This window comes from Oenanthe melanoleuca, chromosome 8 (assembly GCF_029582105.1).
Source record: "Oenanthe melanoleuca isolate GR-GAL-2019-014 chromosome 8, OMel1.0, whole genome shotgun sequence".
Taxonomy (NCBI): Eukaryota; Metazoa; Chordata; class Aves; order Passeriformes; family Muscicapidae; genus Oenanthe; species Oenanthe melanoleuca.
In genome coordinates, this window is record NC_079342.1 from 3,788,222 (window position 1) to 3,813,199 (window position 24,978).

The 24,978-nt window shown below is 46.1% G+C and overlaps 1 protein-coding gene across 10 annotated transcripts; it reads left to right on the plus strand.

Annotated features, from left to right (window-relative positions):
- Positions 1-1,587: 1,587 nt before the first annotated feature.
- Positions 1,588-23,921, plus strand: FYB2 (FYN binding protein 2). 10 transcript variants are annotated; one of them, XM_056497575.1, is made up of 19 exons: positions 1,593-1,669; positions 5,503-5,658; positions 6,055-6,121; positions 7,037-7,225; positions 8,216-8,249; positions 10,770-10,858; positions 11,580-11,608; positions 12,994-13,025; positions 13,830-13,914; positions 14,197-14,305; positions 15,946-16,054; positions 16,150-16,190; positions 16,465-16,534; positions 18,239-18,322; positions 19,344-19,372; positions 20,090-20,150; positions 20,661-20,753; positions 22,295-22,382; positions 23,774-23,921. In XM_056497575.1, the coding sequence occupies exons 1-19, from the start codon at positions 1,646-1,648 to the stop codon at positions 23,840-23,842; spliced, it is 1,458 nt and encodes a 485-aa protein (XP_056353550.1). In that variant the 5' UTR covers positions 1,593-1,645; the 3' UTR covers positions 23,843-23,921. The 10 variants fall into 10 exon arrangements, 8 of the variants coding, with proteins under 8 accessions (XP_056353545.1, XP_056353548.1, XP_056353542.1 ...); XM_056497570.1 differs by having other exon boundaries at positions 1,588-1,669; positions 5,503-6,121; positions 23,778-23,921; XM_056497573.1 differs by having other exon boundaries at positions 1,588-1,669; positions 5,503-6,121; positions 20,093-20,150; positions 23,778-23,921.
- Positions 23,922-24,978: the final 1,057 nt, after the last annotated feature.

The window sequence follows — 24,978 nt, forward strand, 5'->3', positions numbered from 1 at the left end:
GGTTTCTTTTCCAGGCATCTTATTGGGAATGATCTACAGAGAGGGGCTGAGTCTTGGTGTGTGATTAGGGTCAGCTCATGGGCATTGCTCATGCCTGTGCCCTCCTGCCCTCCCAAATCCCAACAGCAGCTCTGAATGCCACCAGCACCAGGCTGTGCAGCAGCTGTCCCTGCTCCCAGGAAAGCACCAAGCACTCCTGAAGAGAGAGATGAGATAATATTTGACCAGTCCCAGAGGGAAGAAGGAAGTCCTGGGGCTGCCAGCTCTCTTCTTGCCAAGCTCACCAGCCTTGCTTTTCCTGGGAGACATGTTCTGTAAAAACATGGGCTCAGTGGTTGGACAGACACCTCCAGTCTGGCAGAAATACCCAGTGATAGGAGAAGCCTTGTTTGCCCTAATTTAAGTGGCCTGTCCTTAGGACCCTGAGGAAGGAAAAACTTGGTTCCTCTGGTTTAATCACCCTGAGATCTCTGTGGGACAGAGCATGGTACAGAAGGGTGGGTGTCACCTATGGGGAGACCTAAAATTTGGGGTAAGGATTACTGCTGGACATCGTGGGGCTCCTCATGTCTCCTCAGTTTTGCCCCAGGTGTGGGAAGGGACCTGAGAGAACACTGGGGGGGTTGGAACTGGATGATTTTTGCAGTCCCTTCTCACCCAAACCACTCTAGGATTCTGTAAACTTCCATGGATATGAATATCATCTTTCCCAGAAAGCAAAATTATGATCTCTGCCCTTTCCCATCCCTTTTCCTTCCCTTTCCCATCCCTTTCTCTTTCCATGCCTTTCTTGTCTCTTTCCAATCCTTTTCTTGTCCCTTTCCATCCCTTTCTTGTCCCTTTCCCATCCATTTCCCATTCTTTTCCCATCCCTTTCTTGTCCCTTTTCCATCTTTCCCATCCCTTTCCCTTCCCTTTCCCATCCCTTTCCTGTCCCTTTTCCATCTCTTTCCCATCCCTTTCCCATCCCTTTCCCATATCTTTCCCATCCCTTTCCAGTCCCTTTTCCATCTCTTTCCCATCCCTTTCTTGTCCCTTTTCCATCTATTTCCCATCCCTTTCCCTTCCCTTTCCCATCCCTTTCCAGTCCCTTTCCCATATCTTTCCCCTCCCTTTTCCATCTCTTTCCCATCCCTTTCCAGTCCCTTTCCCATATCTTTCCCATCCCTTTCCAGTCCCTTTCCCATATCTTTCCCATACCTTTCCAGTCCCTTTCCCATATCTTTCCCATCCCTTTCCCATCTATTTCCCATCCCTTTCCCTTCCCTTTCCCATCCCTTTCCAGTCCCTTTCCCATCCCTTTCCCCTCCCTTTTCCATATCTTTCCCATCCCTTTCCAGTCCCTTTCCCATATCTTTCCCATCCCTTTCCAGTCCCTTTCCCATACCTTTCCCATCCCTTTCCCATATCTTTCCAGTCCCTTTCCCATACCTTTCCAGTCCTTTTCCCATGCCTTTCCCACCCTTTCCCACCCTTTCCCATGCCCAGTGTCTCGCTGCCGGCACTGGTGTCTCAGGCTCAGCCCTGCCCAGGCTCAGGCTCAGCCCAGGTGCGCTCAGGGCTGGCCCCGCCTCACCTGGCGCGGCTCGGGGCAGAGCAGCGAGCGCAAGGACCGGGCTGGGCTGAGCCGCGGGAGCTGCCGGGGATGGAGCGGCCGGGGATGGAGCTGGTAACTGCTGCCGCTTTTCCTCTCCTGCACCCGGCCCGGGGCAGCCTTTCTGCCGGGTTTTCTGCTGCTGCTTCACAGCTTGGGGCTGTTCTCTCCATGGAGCAGGAGCGGTTTATCCGGGGAGAGAGGTGCACTCCCATCCCTGCTCCTGCTCTGCGTGCACAGATTCTGCTTTGCTGCCCCAAGACAGCTCCTGCTTTCTAACCAATCGCTCTGACACCAGCTGCTCTCGTGCCTCTAAATGTAACAGCAAGTGGGGGTTATTTATTTATTTATTTTATTTATTTTATTTATTAATTTTATTTATTTATTTTATTTATTTTATATTTTTTTATTTTTTTATTTTTTATTTTTTAAATTTTTTTTCTTTTATTTATTTTATTTATTTTCTTTTGTTTATTTATTTTCTTTTATTTATTTATTTTATTTTATTTATTTATTTTATTTATTTTCTTTTATTTATTTTATTTATTTTATTTCTTTTATTTATTTTCTTTTATTTATTTTATTTATTTATTTCTTTGCCGGTGGGTTAATGAGTCGATGATATCTGCCTGGGCTCAGCTCCAGCAGTCCCACGCCAGGGCAGAGGGCAGCACAGATTAAACATTTACCCACCACAGCTCCCTTGGGAATCAAGATAAAGAGTGGAGTAAACCAGAAAAATTCCAGGAGGGGAACAGGCAGTGCTTCCCCTCAGCTGTGCCACATCCTGAGTGGGGCTTGTCTTCCTGTGTTGATTCGTTTTAAAAAAGCAACTTCGGGAAGCTAATAAGAATTAGGTTGATTTAGTTAATTAATGGAAAAGGGAAGGCTTTGAGGTGACCTTATTGCAGCATTTCAGTACCTGAAGGGGTTACAGGGGAGCTGGAAAGAGACTTTTGACACAGCCCTGGAATGACAGGATAAGGGGGAATGGCCTCAAACTGAAAGAGGGCAGGGTTAGATCAGGTATTAGCAAGAACTTCTTCACTCAGAGGGTGGGAGAGCCCTAGCACAGGTTCCCCAGAAAAGCTGTGGCTTCCCCATCCCTGGAAGTGTCCAAGGCAGGCTGGATGGGGCTATGAACCTGGTCAGTGTCCCTGCTCCTGGCAGGGGGTTGGAACAAGTTGATCTTTAATGCCTGTTGCAATCCAAACCATTCTGGGATTCAGTAATTCAGATTCCTTTTGGTTAGTCCAAGGTGTCAGCACAAACCTCCTGCTGCTGCTGCTTCTAAAAGGTGCCCTTATCATAGGCTTAAGCTGAGCTTTATTCTGCTTCCTTGACTGATCTTGATGTTAGAAGAACATTTTTTTTATAGGTACAAAATATGGAAAGTTTCAGTGGCCCCTGGCTCTGTAATGCTTCTGTCCCCCCTCCTTAATGCTCACAGCTTTCCGGCCAGTGGAAGTTTATTTCCTTTTTTCTCTCTTCCCCTCTCATCTTGCATGGGCTTTTGCCAAATGCAGTATTATTCACAGTCAATTATTTGGCCAGATGTAGCTGTAATACACATTGTGAGCTTTTGGCAGGCCTTTAAATTTATGGGTGTATTCTCCCTGTCAGCTGGTGTGATTTTTGGGGACCTGAGCCCTCCCTGTCCTGCCTGTGACCTGCCCAGCACTGAGCTTAGGCTGAGCATCTCCCTGAGCCAGCAGAAGGTGCTGGGATGGGTTTGTGGTTTGAAACAGTTGAATCATCCCTGCAGAGACCAGGAGAACTCACTGCACCTTGGAAGGTCTGGCTAAGCTCAGCTCTGTGCAAGGAAACAGCATTTGCAGGAGATTTTTGGGGAGGGATGGATTGCCCAGCTGGGTGTGGGTGTGCAGGAGGTGGCTGTGGGGTGCAGTTTAACCCCATCCTCCCCAGCAGTTCTCTGTGCTTGGCTGGGGGCTGTACTCGTCCCTCCTTCCCATGAACAAACCATCAGGCTGCACTCTGGGGGAACCACATCCAAATGAGGGGCACTGAGAGTGCCTTGAGCACAGATAATCTCCCTCCTAATTAGGCAAATCAGTTGTTCCAAGGCAAGAAGAATGACACTTTGAGGGGGTAAAAGGAAAGCTGGTATCCATCCCACTTTAATTAAACTCAGTGCCAGGCTTGTGACTGTCACAGCCCATTTCTGTCACAGCCAGTGCCAGGGAGAGTTCTGACCAAAAACCCCGTGTCTGCCCTGCCTGGGGCACACCGAGACAAGCAGGTACTTCTTCCTTTCTCTTTTCTTTGTCTCTGAGGGCACTGAAGAGGAACTGTTTGCTCCAATAAAGAAAACCTGCAAGGGGAGGTAAACAGCACTGAACTCTTCAACTGCTCTGCAGCAGCTCAGCAATTGCATCAGGGCACCTCAGTGCTTTATTTCCTGTCTGGCACTGCTGCAGGGATTGGGTGCATGTGGGATTTTATTTTTTTTAGGTTTTTTTTCCTCCCCCCAGAATGTGATGTACCTCTGGAAGCTCCCATTGCCATGGCTTGCTAGATCAGCCTGTCTGGGCAGCTCACACAGCATCAGCCTGCTGACCACTAATATGAAATATAATTGGAGCAATTCAAACCTCTCCCCCAAGGGCTGGTTCTTTACATCATGTACTACCCTGTGAAAGTAATAAAGTCAGTGAAAGGGGTTATTCAAGAGAAATTGTCAGTGTTTAATAAATTGTGCAATTAAATGCAATAAAACCTCAGTATGCTATTCATCTGTTCTGTCTTAACACTTAAGGCTGGGGCTTTTTTCAGAATAACGAAGTTCTGTCCTAGATAATTTTTTCCAATTTCCTCATTAGACAGGTTCTCGTGAAGCCCTGTGCTGCACTAAGCTGCCAGAGCAGAGCACCTAATGTAATCATGGCATATAAAAAGTTATAGAGCAGTTCAAGGACTTAAGTAGCTCATAAATTTTTCTTCATATTTTCTCCCTAGTTCAGTTCAGGGCTGAATTTAAGCCACGGCACTGCAGGCAAAAATTCCCTTTTCTGCAGCGTGGGATGGTGGGACACAGGGGAGTGAAACAAAATGTTCTTTAAGTGACCTTTTAAACTGCACTGCCACTGATTTGCTCCTTTTCTTCATGAACCTGGGGTCTGGTCCCTGTGTGGGAGAGGGATTGAGTGTCATGGCCAGTATCCATCACCTGCACTGGGAGATGCTCTTGATGTCTCTGTGAGCCACGTGTTTGGGTTATGTGTGCTCTGCTTCCTGGCTGGCATGGAAGGCAAGGGCAGAAGCATCCAAAGAGCCTTGGGGACCCTGAGCTGAACCAGCACCGTGGAGGAAGAGCATTTTGTCCAGGGGTCACTAGGAGTGCAGCAAGGAGGATGTTTAGTGCTTCTCTTCTCATGGTGGAGTTTTCTCCAGGAGGATGGGGATGGACTGGGCATCTCTGGAGCAGGACTGGCCTCTCCCCTGTTTGCTGCTTGTGTACTGAAAATAAAGTGCAGCTTTCATCCCCAGCAGGTGCACAAACAGCACTGCAGCAGCTCTGCCAGGAAAGCTCTAACATTTCATTTGGTGTTTGCCGGATCCTCCCAAGGGAAATTCGGGAGGGTGACATTGGGGAGAAGGAGGAATTTCCCCTGGCCACGCTGCTCCTGCTTGGTTTCTGTGCTCTGCTCCTGCATTTCCCCCCTGTTTTTCAGCTCTTTTGTCTTCACCAGCAGTGATTTGTGAGCCTTTGGAGGATCCTTTGAAAGAGCAAATTCTCCTCCGCTGCTTTTAAATTTTCACCAGGATCGGCACATCCTTGGTGACCAAGGTTGAGTGTGCAGCCTGTTTCTCTCTGAAAACAGCACGATTGCTTGAATTGCCTGTTGCCACCTCTGTAAGCAGCTGCTCTGTGCTCTCCCCTCACACAGGAAGCTGTGACTGACTTCAAAGCCCTCCGAGCAAAATTTCAGAATGGCTCTGGCTTGGCCAACAAGCCGGGGCAGAAACCTCCCACGGAGAGCAGCCCCAAGCCTGGCTCTGCAGGGAGCAGCACATCCAGCCCTGTGCCCCGGCCCAAGAGAGAGGTGAGGATGGCCAAACCTGCCCAACCCACCTGCCAGCCCCCTGTGCTCCCCCAGCACAGCCCCTTGGCTCGGCACAAGGGCAGCACCTCGGGGAAGGGGCTGAGCTCCCCCAGCAGCAGCTCAGAAAAGCTGTCCTGTGGCACTGAGCACCAGGGATCCAGCCAGACCTCTCCAGAGGACCCTCAGCTCCCAGATTCCTTCCAGCACGTCCTGCAGATCTGGGAAGAGACTTTATCCCGCAAGGAGAGAACAAATCCAAGGATCCCCGTGCAGAAGGGGGCAAACTCAGCTGCTGCTGCCCCAGGCAGGATGGCAGCCCCTGGGAGCTCCCCTGAGCTGCCCTGGCGTGCCCAGAGGAAGGATGCTCTGCCTGGCAGTGGCACAGCTCTTCCTCAGCTTCCCAGGGGATGCAGGAGCTCTGATGGAGTGCTGGCACCAAGAGAGCCACCTCAGCTGCAGAAAGGTATGGTGAGGTGTCAGCTTAACACTGAATATGGAAATAAAGGGGTGTGTAGGTGATCTGGAAGTGCAGGATACAGCAGCAGGAGAGAAAAGCTCCTGAGGGTTGGGACCCTCAAACAAGAGGCCAAGCTGGAATGCTCTGTTCTTGCTCTGGAGTCCTGCAGATATGAAATGGGTCTCAAACTGCTGCTCTGGGTAAGGGGAGGATTTCCCACATCCAGCAAAAGTTTTTTAAAAACTCACTCTAAGAAATTGTCCACGTGTTGAGAGCAGGATGAAAACTGAGGAGACTATCTCAGTTTTGGTGTGCTTTGGCTGTTTGCAGTCCCAAGGTAAATGTGACTTCCCACAGATGTGGAAAGCTTGGCTGGTCTGCAAAGACAATTTCATTCTAATTAAATGAGCTTAAACCTGAATCCCCCTCCCTTTCCAAAAGGTCATATTTAAGTCCTGAGAAGATATTTCTCAGAGAAACTGGTGCTGGTAAACCCAGAGGCTGTGAAGTTCCCCTTGCTGACGTGACTGGGTGATGGGGCACTGAAAACCTTAAGTCTTTGTTTACCTTGGAAAGCCACCTCACCTGGCCTGAGCCCTGCAAACAGCCACAGCCCTAAATCCTGGGGGATTAAACTCTTACCAGCACAGAAAATTGGGCTGCTGTTTTATAATCCAGAGGAAGGGAGCTGTCAAGAGCTGAGACCCCAACATGATTCTCATGGTAAAAAACTGTAAAAATGGGCATTTGCATTCATTCTGCTGTTCTGGTAGGGTAGTGAGAGCCCCACTGTGTGATGGGGACACTGAAACTGGGAGGAGCAGAGCCATTAGAAATGTCAGTACAACAACTAATGATCCTACATGGATTTTTGAATAAATTTTGCTAATTGCTGCCTGTCCTTGTGCTTCTCTGGAGCAGAATCAGAGCCTCCCTTCTGCCAGCCTGGAAAATGGTCTTACAGCCCTGGGAGCAAGTGGCCAAGGATCAAACCTCTCCCTCCAGCTGAATCCCTGGGTCCTGCCCCTGGGAAACCTCCAAGACCCCCAAAGGTTGATCTCAGTGCTTTCCAAAGCACCATGCCTTTGGTCCACAGAGGAAATGAAACAAGTAAGAGACATTTAGTTCTTTTTTTCCCCCGGATCTGTTCTACAGAGAATGAATTAAAACATGCAGTTTATTGACATCTGCACGGCTGCAGAAATCAGATATTGTTACTTGTTTATAACTGCTTCCTCAGACATCAATAAGAGCCCAGCAGTTTCAGTGGGGCTGATTTGGGTCTCAGTCTGGAGAAGGGATCTGGTTTTCCAGGCTGGATGCCATCCCATGCTCGGAGCCCTGCTTCCCTCCCAAGTGCTGAGAGCAGTTTACAGCTGGCTGTAAAGCAGCAGCAGCTGCCTGGGAGCTGGGCTGATCTTTATCACTCCTCTTCAATGGGAAATGCCTCCACTCTGGAGCACACAACTGTGGGAAGGCACAATAAAATTGTTAGAAAATAGTCTGCTAATCCCCCCCACTTCTGTTTTAAATACAACAGAGGGCAATGTCGTTAAGTGTTTCTACATCAAGAAATGCAAAAGTTCAGTTTCCCATAATAAAAACCTATTGATGTTGCATAATAGAATATTCTGGACCACTTATTAAGCTGCTAAGTGGTGTTTCTTTATAGATACAGCCTTAATTATAGCCAGATCTTTAGGCACAACTTTTGATTAATTCAAAGGGAGCTGCTTTTGTAAGAAGGGCTCTGCTGAAGTCTCTTTGGCTTTACAGTGCCAGTGCTTGTTGGTGTGCCCTGGCTTTGATAAGAATGAGAGGGAAAGAGAGTTTTTTCACTGAAACTCTTTTCTAGCCTTTTCTGAATCTATTAATCAGATGGGGGGAGCTAGTTTCATTTACATGCCATCATCTCCATGCCCTCCCAATATTATCTATCTCTGGAAAGCCTGAGGTTGCTGCCTGGAAATGTGGAATAGTAATGGCATATTTCCAGAGCCACGTCCCCAGTTTGTGCAGGGAGGAAGGGCTGTCCCTGTCACACCCCGTGGGCTTGGGGACTTGCCTTCCAGCACTAATCCTCTGTGTCTTTGTGTGCAGCTGCTGCAGAGGAGGATTACCTGACCCCTGAGAGGTGAGCCTGGGGAGGGGCACGCTGCTGGGAGCATCCCCATCCCTTTTCCCTTCAGCCTGGAGGGAATGTCCCACTCCAGGGTGTTCAAGGGACTGTGCAGAGCCTGGCTGGGTGGGATCCTGAGCATCCTGCTCCAGGGAAGGTGTCCCTGCTGGTGGGAGAGGCAGGGTTTGGAACTGGATCCTCTTTAGGGCTCCTTCCAACCCAGCCCATTCTGAGATTGTGAGAACCTACATGGGATGATTCTCTCCTAATGGAGAAAACTTCACCCCTCTTTTCTCTTGTGGGCTCTTAAAGCCTCATGGAGAGCCATATCCACATGTTTTTAGGTCTGGTTTAGCTGGGGGTAAGCAGAACCCTGCCACTGCTTTTCTGCACAGCCATCACCTGCCCTGTGCTTTGTGCTCCCTCTTTGCTGTGTACTCAAGGTTTGTGTTTTTAGAAAAGAAACGCTTTTGAAAACTGTTGCTGAAACAAAGCCCTGGCATAAGCAGCAGGTGTTGGGGGTTTCCTTGCCAGCAGCAAAGGAGTTTTTGTTCCTGCATGATCCTGTGATCCTGTCCCTCAGGATCTGTGAATTCTGTGATTCTACTCCCTCACCATCCCAGCCCTGCATGCTGGACTGAGTTTTCATTGAGTGGTGGTGGTCCAAAATCACTGGAGTTTGTCTGAAACAGCTCAAAAACCTTGCAGACACAATTATTTTGTGTGCAGGCAGATCCTGACTTTTTCTCTGACTTGTCCTGAGTGGTTGTGCAGCAGCCTGGGGTTTGTACAAGAACAGCAGAAGTGGAGGAAAATTACTCATACACATGTTTTGTTGTAGTTGTGAAACAGGGAAATGGAACAGCTGAACCAAAGCAAAGAGAGGGGAATTCTTAAAATACTTTCTGTGCCCAAACAACTCCAGCTATCAACAGCAAGTTGTTCTTGACACGAGGAGCTCCTGCCAGCCTGGGCTGGTGTTAACTTTTAACCTGTACTTGTCAGAGGAGAACTGGTCAAAAAATAACCTCCTCCAAAGCTGTTCTGCACTGCAGGGAGCTGTTCTACCATGTAATGCAGCAGGATCAGCTGTCCTGCTCCAACTCTTGTGACACAGTCCTTACAGTAGGTCACTCGTTAAATATTAACTGTGTGATAACAGGGGAAATTAATTAAATAGCTCTGGCACAAAAGCAAAATAGCAGCAGTCTGGGGACAGGAATTCCCCTCCTGGAAGCCTCACCTGGAATCTGCTCTGTGAGAAACCCTGCCATAGTTTCTTGTGCTGACTTCTCCTGAGCTCTGATGGTTTTGTGGGGCCATTGGGGCAGAGTCCCCAGTGCTGGGGGGCTGCAGGGCACACTGGGGGGCTGCAGGGGACACTGGGGGGCTGCAGGGGACACTGGGGGGCTGGGGCAGCCCCTGCTGGCAGCACAGCCTTCTGCTTCACTCCTGGGCTTGTTTCTTCCTCTGATTTCACTGCTGTCCAAGTGCACATGGAGCTCCTTGGTTTTCCCTTAGTCCTCCCTCTGTTGAAGCTGAGCTGTGACAGCAGGGTGATTCCAGGAGAAACAGACCCTCCCTGAGGTTTTTTACAGGCTTTGGGTCAGAAGAAGGAAGTTCCTGCTGTTCTTTTCCCTCCTTGCCCTGTCCCCAACATGTGCAACAAGCTGTGTCTTGCTTGCTGCTCCCAGTACATTCCTAAAATGCCAAAAAACTCCACCAGTGTGGGCAGAGGGGAAGCCTGGTGGATTCACCTGAGTATTTCCTCCACCTACTCCCAAATGACACTCACTGAATTTCTGGAGGAGGGAAGAAGGGAGGATGGGGAGATGGGAGCCCATCCCTGGTGCTGTGTGATGCTCTCCCTCCTCCTGGGGCTGGCACTGCCACTCGTGGTGCTGGCATGGCCTGATAAATTCAGGAGCAGGACCTTGCAATGCCCCCTCTGCTATCTCTGCTTCCCCTCTTGTTCCCTTCCATGAGGAGCCACGTGCCAAATGCTGCAGCAGGGAATTGTTATCAAAGCTCCTGAGTAGGACTGAAAAATGCTGCACTCTGATTTCCTTGGGGTGATTTTTGTTTGTTTCATTTTTTGTTTTGTTTTGTTATTGTTTTTGATTTTTTTTTTTTTTTTTTTTTGTTTTTGGGGGGTATTTTTGTTGTTTTTTTTTTTTTTTTTTTTTTTTTTATTGTTGTTGTTGGTTTTTTTGTTTTGTTTTGTTGGGGTTTTTTTTTTCTGTTTCTACTTGAGGGATTGCTGGTAGGAAGTCTCCTGGTGTGCTTTGAGCCCTCTAAAAGCAGCCTGGCCTCCCAAAGGACAAGCACTGGGAGCATGGAGTTGGGGGAAGATCCCCTACATCTGCCACAGGTCTCCTCTTCCTCTGAGAAATTCCTAATTTCACTTTGCTTTTTTCCTAGGCTCACTATCAAAGTACTTGATTTCCTTGTCCTTAAGACAGATTTTTTTTTTTTTTCATACTACTAAAAGGGACAGGAAAAAAAAAATCTTTTCTCTCTTTTTCATCTTCTCAGTGCTCAACTTGAAGGGCAGAATAATTATGAAGAAGCCCCGATGTACCTGAATCAGTCTGGGGACAGCACAACCTTGTGTGTCATTGAAGGTACCTGGAAAGGCAGGGCTGTGAGGTGGATTATGTGCTAGCTGGGGAAAAAAAAAAAAAAAAAAAAAGCCTTTAAAATAGGAAATAATACAGTTTTTTACTGAGAAAAGCAGCTGCACAGTGGTCTGGGAGAAGTATGACTGTCCTGTCCCCCTGTGCAGTGTGAGGGCTCTGGGGAAATGACAAAAAAAGTTAAAATTTTGGGGGTAAAACAGTAAAACTCAGTGGGGAATATCATAAGGCATTAACCATGTAGAGGAGAATAAAAAGAAGATGTTGAGGCAAACCTCAGCATCTTCTTGGGAACAGAAGGACACAGAGTACAAGACTTTTCCAGGTCCATCAATATTTTTTTCCCAGCATAATTTTCTTTATGAAAGTGCCACTGCTCTGCTTTTACATTTTCCAGTGTTGCCTCTTTTGGGGAGGTTATTTCTGCCACATGCACAGAATTTATCTCCCAGTGGGAAAGGAGCCAAGGAGGCACTTTCATAGATCCCTGGGATTTCATAGATCCCTGAAAAACGTGGCCAGTCAGGTTTGGTGCTGCAGAATGCTCAAAAAAAAACCAGAGGGAAGGGGCTGCAGGACATGGTGAATGTCCATGGTGAATTTGTGCCTGGATGCTGAGCATCCCAACTGAAGCTGAATTTTGCACTAAAAGTGCAGTGACTTTAACATGGACTAAAAATTAATATGTGTTCATAAATATCTTTTCTAGTACCTAAGGCAGAGCCTCAAAAACACAAGGTAAGTGTCTTAAAAACTTCTAATATCTGTATTATTTACCTGCCAAGAATTTATCTGTGTGTTTTCTGTGAAGACTCTCAAAGAATAAATAAGAACTTGCAGAGGAGACACAAAAACTAATGAGATTCCCAAACATACCAGTGGGGAAAATTAGTCCCCTTGACTTCCACTGCAGAAATGTAAGGAAGTGAAAACACCAAATGGATGGATGTTGGTAGACCAAGTGTTGCTTATATCAAGAATGTGAATTTTTGGAAGAAAAAGAACCCAGTGCAATGTTGTGGAATTTCCTGCCAAGGGTGAAGATGTGGAAGCAGAATTGAGACAGGCTGATAAGTGAGGACAAGTGTGGTGGGCAGAGCTGCAGGGGCTTTCATCCCCTGCTGCAGGGATATCTCTGCTGCAGATTGTTGCATTTGAGCTGTAGGAGAGCAGCAAAAAAGATAATCCAACATTGTTCTTCATGTGATGGAGCAGCAACAGAGAGTTTTATTTAGATAAACATTACACTTGTATAGGGTGGTTCATGCCATGCAGAATAGAAAAGGCAACACCTCTTTGAAAACGTGCTTTGTGCAAAACATCACATCTCTCATGTATCCAGCAGGTGTTAATCATGGTTATAATTCCTTGTCCTTGAGCAGCCTGAGAAAACCAAGGTTTCAAGGCTGCTTTTCCCTGGTTCCCAGCAGTGTCCAAGGACAGATCCCAGCTTTCCTTCCCCCTGGCTGCAGGGGTGGCAGGGGCATGTCCTGCAGGGAGGGCAGGATCAGGATCATGGCACAGGGCAGGAATTCTGATGTGCTGTAGAGAATCCCAGCTTGGCTGAGCTCAGCTGAGAGCACACATCATCCCCTCATGCCAGGGGATGGTGTCTGTGTCCTGGCCATCAGCTCTCCAACAGAGAGCTCTTTTACTCTTTGTAAAATGTCAGACTCCACTTTCAAGCCATCAAACTGCCTGGGAAACAGCACAGCTTTCTTTCCAAATATATTTATGTCTGTGTGATTTGCAGAGAGGTTCTCTGCCTTGGCTGGAGTCTCATCTTATGGCAGGCTTTATGGGAAATCTTTATTTACATTTTAAAAACTTCCTCCTCCTCTGCAGGCTCTCCTTTCTGTAACAGCTTCCATGCTGGCCAGCAGCTTCACTGGTCCAACCCTAGCACTGTTTTATTATCCCTGTATAGTTTGTCAATATGTGCATTCCCTGTCCTGCAAAGCAGATGAAATATCCTTGTCTGATGACTATTCCAAACATAAAATACTTCTGGGCTTTCTAAAGAAATATTTCTTCAAGTGCTAGTTGACAGTTGAGGCCTTGTATGAAAGCTTGACTGCTTAGAGAAGCACAGTGGCTGAAGGTTTTCCTCTTCTTTATTCTAGAAACAGAAGATTTTTCCATTTGCCAAATCCAGGTAATTTCCTCTCCTCCCTCTCAAACTTCTTCTAGCCCCACAACTGATTTGGGTTAGGATTTGAATATTGTAACACTCAGTAAATAGAAAGAAATTTCATTTATTTCATGACCAAGACAGTGTAGATGATGCTTTTCTGTGCCAGCACTCACAGTTTCTAAGATTGTTTTCATTCTAAAGCATATGTGGAGGGGAGATTGTAAAAAATTACACTGTCTATTCCTACTGAAACCTGAACAGTGTGAACAGGGAGAGTTATGAGGCTCTCAAACTGGTTCTAGGTCCAAGACAAGGCAAGGTCCATTCTGAATTTCACCCCACAAATGTCACACTTTGAGCTCCTTGTGGTGTGTATTTATGATCCCTGTCTGCCCCTGGGTTTTGTGGTGGTGATTGAAGAGTTATAAAAAAGAGTCACCTTCATGGGAAATGTGATGCTGGGGAAAAAAAGGCATCAGGTCCTGCATCCTGTTGCTGTTTCTTCTTCCCTAAATCTCAGCACAGAGTGGTGAGAGGCACGTTGTGTGATCCAGGTGCCACCACAAATTGATCCATTTTGTCCTTTCCTGCTATGAGGAAACAATCACATTAATTTGCCTCCTCCAAGAGTGTTTTGTAGCATCCCTGAGTGGCCACTGGCCTTTAGATTTGGAATTGTCCTCAATTTACTGGTGGCCCTTTGGGCATCTCCCTCATTCAGAGGGAAAATAATCTACTTTTTTGGGCACTGTCACAGGGCAGTGTGTTTGTGACTCTGCTGAAGTGTCTGTGTGCTGAGGTCTCTCCCATTTCTGAACATTTCAGTCCAGAAAGAGCTCTAACAGAGGATGAAAAAGAGGGAAAACCAAGTCATGATAGAACAAAACTGGAAGAGAACAAAATTTTCAAGGTATTGTATCCTTGAGGTTAATTTTAACAATTGTTGTAGGATGTCTCTTCTCCTTCTGTCCTCCCTCTCTTTGGGAAACTTGAGCCTTTGATCCCAGGGGGTTTCCACCTTCTCTTTTGCCTGTTCATCACTCAACTGCTCCAGCCTGAAAGGTTGGTGGAGAAGGGGGTGAAACTGTTTTAAGCCCACAGAAAACTGACATTTTGTGGATGTACAATAGAAATAGACATTAGAAAGCTGCTCCTGAGGACTGCACTGAGCAAACCAAATGTCTGATCCCAGGCAGGTGGGGATGAGCACGTGTCTCTGCAAGGGAAGCAGGATGTGACCAGTCCCCAAACTGCAACGTACCCAACCCCACCAGGGCTGGCAAAAGGCAGAGCAGAGCACTGTGAGTATCTCATTGCACCTCTGAGTGTTTCCCTCAGCCCCCAGCCCCATCTGCTGCCCAAATGTCTCTTCCATATGGGAAATAACGTTAAGTTTGGATGCAACTCTTGAACCAATTTAGTTAAACCAGGGCAAAAGGTTGCATGAGCATTTGTATTCTGGTCTGGATCATTTATTTTGGCTGTGCAAATAGCTTCCTAAGCTGGTTAACCATCTGCAGAGCTCTGGCTGAGGTGTTTGTTTTTCTAGCAGATTGCCCTTATCCGTGAGAGCTGAAATCCATCTCTCTGCTCCTCAGAATTTATGGACTCTCAGGAAAGGGGCTGCCTGAGGCTTGGGGTGGAAATAAGCAGGATGAGAGCCTGAAGTCTCCCTCTGTCTGATGGCTGCTTGCTCCACCTCCTCGTGGTGCCAGGCTGGTTTTGGGCTCCTTCTCTCAGCATCCTCTGAGGCAGTGGCCAGAGCTGCTGAGAGGCACCTCAGCTGCACAGCTCAGCCCAATCACATCCCCTCTGTCAGCTCAGTTTTGCAACTTCAGCTGTAAATGTTCACTGGTCCTATTCTGCAACGGCTCTGCAAGCCACTGGTGTGATATGGCAGCATTTCAAAGAGAGAAAAGTAGCTCTGTTGGGCTCTGTGGACAGACCAGGAGAGTGAAGGAAAAAGTGTAAATTGACTGTGACTGTGGTTATTTTTATTGGTGTGGTTCTCAGGTATTTCTCTTTTTTTTTTTTATTATTTTAAATCACCTCATAATAATTTTCTGGTTAGGTTGGTGTCTGTTTCTGTAAAAGGTCTTGCTGGTTTGCTTGACCTTTGAACAGCTGGAGGTAATTTCTGTTGGGATTTTTTTTTTTCAAAGTACTCCTGGTGAGCCTCCTGCTTCAACACAGAGGCTGATTTGGAGAATTGTTTGTCAACCCCTGCCTGCTTTACTGAATTTGGATGTTTTGCAGAAGTTTTGGTTTTTAGCTGGGCCATATTGAGGTTGCTCCAAACCCTGCCAGCCTGGCCTTGCACATTCCCCTTGTTCATTTACAAACACTGTCTGCTTTTATTATTTTTTATTTTTTATTATTTTATTATTTCTGCATTGCTCCAACTCTCTTAGATCAATTTTAAGGTTTTAACATTGCCACTTAAGAGTTCTGCAGCAATAATCTGTTTCTAAGCTCGTGAGGTGCAACTTCCAGGCTCAGTGAAATCCACCTCAGGGATGCTCATCCTCCTTGGGTCCTTTCCAAGGTGTTGATTTACAGGTGTATTCCAGTGGATCATTATTTGGATCTTAACATTTCCACCAACCATGCCAAGCTTTCCCTCCAATCACTTCTCTGGAGATCCAAGAATAATCTCTTGGATTCTTGCAGGTGAAGAAGATTTGGGTCAGAGCTGTCACAGCTGAGAAAATGAACAGACATTTTAAGGTTTTTAAACATAAAATATCTTTATGACCTTTTAAAAAGTTTTAAAGCCAAAAAACTTTGAAAATTGTTCACTTCTGTTTCTTGAAGTGTCTCAGAGCAGAGAACTTCCTGGAGTTCTGGAATGGAAAATATATCTGTAGGCTCTTATTTGCTGTCCTTTCTCTGAGAGAAGCTCCTAAAAGCCCCTAAAGCAAAGATCCTTTCTCATTTCCAGGGCCCAGCTTGGGTGTTGGTCCAAATGCAGAAGGAGCAGCCTTGGAGCAGAGCCCTTGGCAGGCAGCAGAGAACATCTATGATGATGTTGGGGAGCTGCAGGACAGACTGTGAGTGTGGAGCTGGGCTCTTGCAGTGCCTGTGTCTGTCAGATTTCCATTTCAAACCCCTCCTGCTGCAATGTCACACTTGTGTCTTCCTGCAGCCACGGCTCAGATGCCTCCAGTTCCTTCACTTCAGACAGCAGTAAGTGGGGAAGCTCAAACAGAAGCTGCTTTTAATTTGGGCTGGTCCCTGGGAGATGCTGGGAATGCTTTAGTTTCACTTTCACCATCTCCCTCTGGCTGGGCTGCTCTGAATTCCCATTAAAACCAGTGGGGAGTAGCAGGCATGTCTAGCATGGAATTCATTTGAGCAGCCCTGAAGCCTCAGCAAGAGGAAAATGTAAAAGGTCTGGGTGCAATTTGTCCAGCCAACCTCCCCTTATTGCTCTGTCTTCATGGCATGCCTTGGTTTTAAGTTTCAGGAAACAGCTACGAGGAGACATATGAAGATGTTGAGATTGGGGGTGATAGCCCAGCAAAAACAGAGTAAGTTGCAATTTCTTAGCTTGTATTTTGAAATTCTGGCCATTCAGCCTTGATCTCACATGCCAGGTTCTGGCTGGAAGCCTTTCATTTTTTATTTTTTTTTTTCCCTGACTCAACTGCAGAACAGTTGTTGTGTGGGTGGGTTTCTTCCCTTCTTCCTCCCTCCCTGCCCTTTGGCTAACACTTAGGGAGCAAAAAGTCATTACCAAAATTAAATCCCAGAGCAGTGAGGGGGAATTTTCTTCCTGTAACACCCTCCATCCCTGGCTCTTCCTGCATCAAGCACACAGGACAGTCTCACTTGCCTCCTCTGATCAGAAGTGTTGCTCAGCTGCAGCTGAGAATTGGCACCTTGTTTTTGTGTGTGTGTGCTCAAGGGACAAATTGTCCCCATAAAAAAGGACAAAATGCTCACATTTGAGATCACAGAAGGCTGGAGAAAAACCTGATGTGCTGTAACTAACTTGCAGCCTGCTCTTTTTTTCTGTGGCCTCTCAAGATATTTGCTTCCACGGGGTGTGTTATAAAACCAATGAGTTTTGCAGCCTTGGGTTTATACAGGATTAAGAAGTGTAATGTGAATTTTAGCTGTGTTTAGTGTGGTTCCCTGCCCTCCTGCAGTAAAAAGTTGCCTTTGTAAGGAATGGGGCAGCCTTTGGGACACAATTTTTTGGGGCACACAGTTGCATCTGGTGGCTCTGAGCTGAGGGGTTGCTGTACATCTGATTTTCCCTGTGGATGGGAGGCTTGCACTGCATCTGCATCCCTGCCCAGCTTCCCTGTGGGTGTGGAGCCTGAGAGGGAGGAAAAAGGGGACAGCTGAGCCCCTGGAGGTGACAGGATGGTTATCAAAACAAGGAAGAGCCATTTCTCTGCAGACTGTCCATGGGGGTGCAGCAGCTCCTCCATCCAGAGGGAATTGTGTCCCAGATGGATCCTGCTCATCCCCACCCTCCTCTCCTTTGCCCTCTGCACGTGGTGCAGAAATCAAACCCTCTTGCTGATTCTCAGAGGGAGCAGTGCATCTTGCTGGGGCTGCCAGGGAATTTCCATTTGGGACCAAATTCAGAGTTCAGGGTCTTGATCCCCAAACCAGCCCAGTGATCTCTCTGTTGATCCCAAGTGTTCTGAGACACATAAAGGGTTTTTAATGGTCCTTGTGCAGGGGTAATGACCCCCAGGGGAGGATTTTGGTGGCTTGCAGATACTTTACAAGAAAATTGCTGTGTAGATTTGCAGCCCTTTGCAAAGTTCAGAGAGACGTGTGAGCCATGGACAGTCCTCCTCAAGGACACACACAGCAGGAATGTGTGATGGAGGGTGGCTCAGAAGGTGCCCCTGATGCCTCCTTCAGTGGTCACTGCAATGCCTCTGGGTAATGCTGCCCTTTCCTCGGGAATTTTCACTCCAAAAAACCTGGATCACCCTCTAGTTGTTGGGTTGGAGGAGAACAACTTCAATCGACACAGAAAAGTTTAAAGCTAAGCAGAGATATGAGCTTGGACTTAATAATTAAGCACCTTTTGCTGTGCTGGTGCTTATCCTGGCAAGTTTGCCACCCACATGATGCTGTCAACACTTTAATTCTTCTCCTGAGCTGAGGTCCAGGCTCTGCTGCCCTTCCTTTCCCTGCCTCAGGATCTCTGGGGCTGCTTCTGCACCTCGTGTGTCTTTTAATTTAAAACCTGTTCCCCTTTTGGACAGAACAGAAAAACAAAAGAGATTTGGAAACCTGTTTAAGATAGACAAGTTGAAGCTGAACAATTTCAGGCTCAAGGACAACCTAAGGTAAGAAAATTTTGGTGGTCCCACCCTTTCCCCCTTCAAACCTGAGCATTCCTCCTGGCAATTAATTGAGAGCAGGTCTAGGAGTAAGGAATACAGCTTTGTTTTGGGAAATTTAGGCCAAAAGTTCTTCTCAGCATGACTCAAGGTGCACAAGGGAAAGGAGAAAGATGGAACCTGCTGCCCTGAGCTGGGCACAGCCTTACTGCTCTGGGGTTTTTATTCCAAGTTCCATTCCAGCCAAGCTGGCAGGAGCATCTGCTGAAGAAGTTTAACAGTGAGTTTTCATTCTAACAGGGTGGAGGACATCATGTAACTTCCTACAGTGCCCCTTTTGGGTACTCTAATATTCAGGACTGTCAATAAGTTTCCAGGGAAATTGCCTTTTCCTCAGAACCTGCAGAACCTGTCCCCCACTGCTGTGAGTTCCTCACCCTGTGCACAGTGCCTGAACTCCAGGAAAACACTGCCTCTTCTTGTTTCTTTGGAGATTCCAGGTTAAACCTTTCCTCTTTTATGTCAGGAAGGTTTGTTTTCCTTAAAAAATTTCACATGAGATACCCTGCAGTGGCTCCTTCAAATATAAATATCAATATAGGGAAAGACCCATCAGGTTTTGTGCCATTCTTTTGTCTCAAAGAACCTAAAAGCTCCTGAAATCATCTTAGATCTCTACAGGCATTGTCACCTTTGAATTCCTGGACAACCCCTGATGCTGGCAGACCTACAGGAAGGAATTACTACTGACTAAAAATTCCAGCTGTTGAGAAGGGCAGCAGGAGTTTGGGCTGTTCTTTGGGTGCAGATCTTTCCTGCTTGATGAACACATGGCTCTTATTGCTGTCAGGATGGAAATGCTTGTTTAGCAAGGGATATCTTTTTGGGAAATGCTGTTGGTGCCATGGAGCCCATGCACCTCAACCTGTCTCTGTCCCTTCAGCAGCATCACTGACAGATTTCTGGGGCTCCTCGTGGCTTTTTGTGCAGTTTTGTTTCTAAAAGCCTTTTTTTTTTCTATCCACAGACTGGTTTCCATTTCAGTCCCAAATTTAGGTAAGCACATACCTGTACCTGACTCCTGAGGATGCGTGTGTGTTTGAGGAGACAAATGTTGTGTGCAGTCAGCTGGGTGCACTGTGCCTTTCTGAAAATCATGTGTTGCAGCTTTGAAGACTTGATAAGAGATTTGTGTTTTAGTTGAGGATGAAGGGTTTGCTAAATTTTGGGTGGTTTTGCTCATTTTTGGGTGTTTTTGCTCATGTTTGGGTGGTTTTGCTCATTTTTGGGTGGGAGCAGAACCACTGCCCCCAGGCTGGCAGTGCTGTGTGAGCCCATGGCTCTCTAGCAGCTCTCTGTAAAACTTTATTCCTGGCTGTTGGAGGGCCAAAGTCATCCTTTACATAAATGGGATGGACACAACCTCAACCTTGAGGAGGGTCTGGAGTGAACACACCCAAATCCTTCTGTTGGGAGCTCTGCCTGGGCTGGCTGCTGTGCAAAGCTGGGGCTTTGCTGCTGCTCCTGCTCCATCCATGGAGCTGGATGGCCAAACCCATGCAGAAAACTGCCCTAAACACAACTAACCCACCCAAGCATCATTCCTTGTGCTGGATCTTTGCTGGGTGCTTGGGAGACTCAAGAATCCTTTTGCATTTCCTTGGCCCCTTTGGTTGAGTGAGGAGCAGCAGCCCAGATTTTCCTCTGCAGCAGATGAATTGGAGTAGCAGGCTCAGAGTGACATCTCCTAATCTTCTGTTTTTTGGTTGACAGCAGCTGTCTCCCAGGAGGACAATGTATATGATGATGTTGAGGTGGGGCAGAGAGAGACCAGGTGAGGAGGGTGCCCTGTCCTGGAGTGTCCTCAGCCCAAGGAGATTTTCCTCCTGGCACAAAACCCACTGAGGGTGATGAGCTGGTTAGGGTTCAGTCCTCTGGAGACAGCCCAGGTGCCCTCTGTGTGTGTTTAATTTAGCAGGATATTTCCTCACTGTTACCCAGTTAGTGCCAGAGATGTGAAAAGGAGAGAGCAGCTCCCTGAAATGTGAAAAATCAGATCTTTTTCCTAAGGAAGGAAAACTCCATCTCCCAGACCCCATTATCAGCCCAATCCTGGCAGGCTCCCTGTCAGAAAAATGAGTTTTAATAGGAGCAGCATGTCCTGGTGTCTTGCTGCCAGATGACTGCAGGGGCTGTGCTGGTGTAAATCACAGCAAGTGTTTGCATTTCTGTGCAGGCTCTGGGGGGAGACAGAGAAAATCACAGCTCTGGAGGTACATGGGTCTGGGGAGGGGACACAGTCTGCTGGGAAAATCCTGAATTCCTGCCTGTCTGCTCCTCTCAGAGGGAAGGATGAGAAGGGCAAAGTCTGGATGCCAAAACTTCGGATGGTGAAGGAGAGCAAGGACAAAAGGAGAAGCGTGGACGACCTGGACAGGTCTGGATTTCCACTGTGCTCCCATTTTGCCTGACTTTGTGCATGTCTCCTGGCTGGTTTCAGGAGCAGGATGTGTTGGTTGATGGTCCTTTCCCTTTGAAGCCAGAGCTCAGGAATCTTTGCAGAAAATATCTCAAGGGTGAAACAAACTCTTGGATCTGAACTGAGCATAAGAAGAGGATACCAAAGGTCTTATCCTGAAGTCTTGTCCTGACTTTCCACTGAGCTGAGCCAAAAGTTGTTGCTTGCTATATATTTGGCTCTTTTTTGCTGTTTTAGTAGATTTAGATGAGATTTTTGGAAGGAATTCCTCCCTGTGAGGATGGGCAGGCCCTGGCTCAGGGTGCCCAGAGCAGCTGTGGCTGCCCCTGGATCCCTGGAAGTGCCCAAGGCCAGGTTGGACAGGGCTTGGAGCACCCTGGGATGCCCATGGCAGGGGTGAAACCATTCTATGATTTTGGCAAGAGCCTTGTATTTTAAATTATTAATTATTTGGACTGATTGCATTGACTCTTGTGCTGTGCAATTTGTGCATAAAAGAAAAAAAAAATCTTTTTTTTTTTTCTTTTTTTTGTTGTTACTGGTGCTGCAAAAAATTCACATGGAAGTGGAGATTTCCTTTCCCTTTTAGATCACAGAAATGTGCATCACAGCAACCCTTTTCATGACCTAATATCTGGGACTTTGAATGTAAATCAGAGACCCAGAATTCCTGCATGGGGCTGCTCAAACACCACTGGTAGTGCTGTTCAAAGTCACAGGTGTAACTTTACAGACCATCAGGGAGTCCACACAATTTCAGCTTTCCCTTAGAGATCACAGGTTCTGCCCAAGGAGGAATCTCTTCACAGCTTAAAAATCCCTAATTTCAGCTCTTGTTTCCTTTCCTCCTTAAGCATCAAAATGAGCCAAGGATGAATAATTTGTTACAAATGGGTGGGGGATTTTTTTTGTTTTGTGTTTGTTTCCTGTCTTAGTTTTAAAAAGAAAGCTACAGCTATAATTTGTGTACTAGAAGGAGTGGCATCCCCATGTGCACTCCCTTTAAGTGGATTATAAGAACTTGTTTTCCACTTTACAGTGCCATATAAATGTCTGCTTAGGAGACTTTCTCCTCCATGTGCTAAAAATCCCAAAGAAAATCTTCCATAAATGACTCAGGATGAGTTATCTGGGGACCCTTTATTTCTGAGTATAAATAAAACCAGAAGGAGTCAAACTGCTGGGGGGAAAAGCAAATTGTTGACTTCTATATTAATGGAGATGATTTGGAACACTCAACAGAGAGTTTATTTGTTCCCACGCTGCTTACAGACCAAAAAATAAAATTATCCCAAAATGGCTGATGTTGAGCCTCACTAACAAATTTGAGTTGTATCTTCACCCTTTTCTGAGAAATAGGGATGTGAACAGTGTGCTTTACTATTCCAAGGGTTCCTTGCAGACAAGGCTGGAATTAGGCTCTGGTTGCAATTTCAGATGTGCCAAGGGTTATTTAAGTGGAGCTCAGAAGTGCACATATATGTGTGTGTGTCTTGTAGCAGAAATATCTTCAAATTCAAGAAGAACAGTGAAGAAAAGAACAAGAAGGTGGATGAAGAAGAGAAACTCTTCAGAGAGACATTCATGGTGAGTGTGTTTCTGGCTGGGTCAGGGAGGGAAGCAGTTCTGTGGCCTGTTCAAAAGACAAGATGTTGGTCCTTAGCTATGCTGGGAAAGTTGTTCCCTGGCTGTTGGAGTCAGTGAGTTGGGGGATTCTCTCAGGAAGGAATCAAAGTGCAGGGATTGAATTAAAGCCTGTGGATGGATTGAAGTGTATTAAGCCACTCACACAAGTTTAAGTAGAAGTAAGTCAGTAAGTTTTAGTGAGAGCTCTAATGCTTTTAGTAAGTAAAATGTTCAAATGCAGAGTGGAAGTGAGAGTTCTAGTGAAGTTAAAAAACATGCTGATGTTTTCAGTAGAGGCTCCAGGACCATGGTTGTAGACAGTACTTAATAGAGCTATAGTAAGAATATTGCTACATTTTTCAGATGGAACAAGATAGGTTGGATGAGTAGTTTATACATAACCTGGCATGTTAAGGAACCAGAGCTCTAATAGGTTAAGGAGTGGTGGTCTGAGATTCCATCTTGTTGGAAATATCCTATATAACTGGGGAGAGTTGGTGCTTTTTATCATTTTGCTTATTGCCACCACTTTTGCTTTCAGCCATTTGCTCATTGCCACTGCTCTTGCCTTTTGCTTTTGCCATTGCTTTCCTGCTTGCCTTTGGAGACCGATGTGCTTTGTGATAAATAACATTTTCAGCAGCTATTAGGTGCTTTGCTTGTTTAAGATAACCCAACAAAGCAGCGCTCAGAGCACTGGGCACCAACCCAAAACCAACCCCAGAGCACAGCACATCCTCCAAACCAGCCCCAGAGCACAGCACATCCTCCAAACCACCCCCCAAACCCCAGCACCAACCCCAAACCACCCCCAAACCCCAGCACACCCTCCCTCTCAGCCTCCTGCTCTCCCATTTTAATCCCCTTCCTTTCCTCCCCTTCCCTCAGATGGGTATGTTCTGGTGGAGCACTTGAGCTTCAGGTAAACTCAGGTTTTTATTTATTGTGATGCATGTTTTCCTCTCTATCCTGTCTGGGGATAGCTGGAGAAATGTATTTAAAAACTTCTGAGTTCATGTAAACAGCCAGTATTAAATATTAAATATTAAATAAATATTTCCAGTTTTGCTCTGCTGCTGGACAAGTTTCCAGCCCAACTGCAGCTAAAAAAAGCCCCATCCAGTCATGACTTGTATAAATTGGAGATTCCTGCCTTGCCTTCAGATATGCCATGTTAATCCACATCTGCTGCAAACATGGGCCTTGCCTTGCCAAAACACACCCTTAAATTCCCTGCTGCAGCATTTCCTTGCATGCTCATGCATAATTCATACAAATGAGCCTCCTCTTACCCAGGTGGCCCTTGCTGGGAAAATTTCTTTTTTTTTAATTTTTTTTTTTTTTTCTTTGAGACAGTACTGAGTGCCCTGAGAGCTGCTGTCCCCTGGAGCATCCCTGAAGGTCTCTTTTGTGCTTCCTGAATCCCTGACAGCCCACGTTGGTCAGCTGTGGGGTGATGATGGGAATGTAAATAAAGCTGGGGTTTTTTACACTGTTTAATGTGCAAGAGATGTTTCCTTCTTTTTTTTTAAATTTTATTTTTTTTTTTTCTCTGAAATAGCCATTATATTTCTACATTTTAAGAAAAAAAAGGATGGTGCACTCTAGTTGCTTGATCTCATTGCTGTAAGAATTGCAATTTTCCCCAAAAGATTTTCTCTTTAAAAAGCAAACCATATAAATTGGAACTGGTTTTGGTCTTAAAAGTATTGGAAGAAGTAGAATGTATCACCACTCTTGCTGTGTTAAATGTATAAAATGGTGGAAAAGTTGACTCATTTCTTTGCAAAAGAAAATATGAAAAAAGAGTAAATAAAGCATTCAGTCAAAATTTATTTTTTTAAGCTGACTTAGGCATCCCAGATATGTAAAGGCTGACTCCTGGCTCCCAAGGACCCACAGCAACAGGAATTACCCAACAGTTGCCCCTGTGTTCAGGCTGTTCCCTCTCCACTGTGGGCCTGGAGGATGGTTACTTATTTCCAGAAAAATGCTCCTAAATGTAGGAAGAGAAATATAAATTGCTAATGGCTTCTCCTCCATTCAGTGGATACCTTTTCAAAAGCGAAAAAAAATGTGGAATAAAGTTTTTTACGTGGCTCTGAAAGAAAATAAACCTTTAAATATGACTGTAGTGTACAGCTTTTACCCCTTCCTGGCACATTTTCTGAGCCCATATCAGTTTGCTTATAAATATCCTAAAAATGTAAGATGTTTTAATTAGAAATTATTAAATGTTCCAGGCTTAAGAAAAATAAAAGCGTTGTTTGCCACAGGGCCATTTCAAAGCTGGCATAGGAGACATCAGTAAAAAAAACCAGAGCAAATATTTAACATTTACTTTTAAGTCTATACAGGCATTCTTATTTATTTTACCATGTGGTTACTATTAAGTGCATTGGCCTGCATCCATCCTTGCAGCAAAAAAAAATAAAAAATAAAATAAATAAAGCACTCCTTGGTAAGCATGCGCAGCTTTGCAGCCCTGCCAGCCCAAATATTTGGATTTTTCTGGTGGAGAGGGAGAGTTTGGGGAGCTGGAGTGTGTGTTTGGCTT

Bases quoted from the DNA above. Each gene is read 5' to 3' on its own strand.
- FYB2 (XM_056497567.1), top strand. From the start codon at position 1,646: ATGGAGCGGCCGGGGATGGAGCTG. The intron at 1,670-5,502 runs GTAACTGCTGCC...CCCCTCACACAG, and splicing joins AGCGGCCGGGGATGGAGCTG to GAAGCTGTGACTGACTTCAA. The intron at 10,859-11,579 runs GTACCTGGAAAG...TATCTTTTCTAG, and splicing joins AACCTTGTGTGTCATTGAAG to TACCTAAGGCAGAGCCTCAA.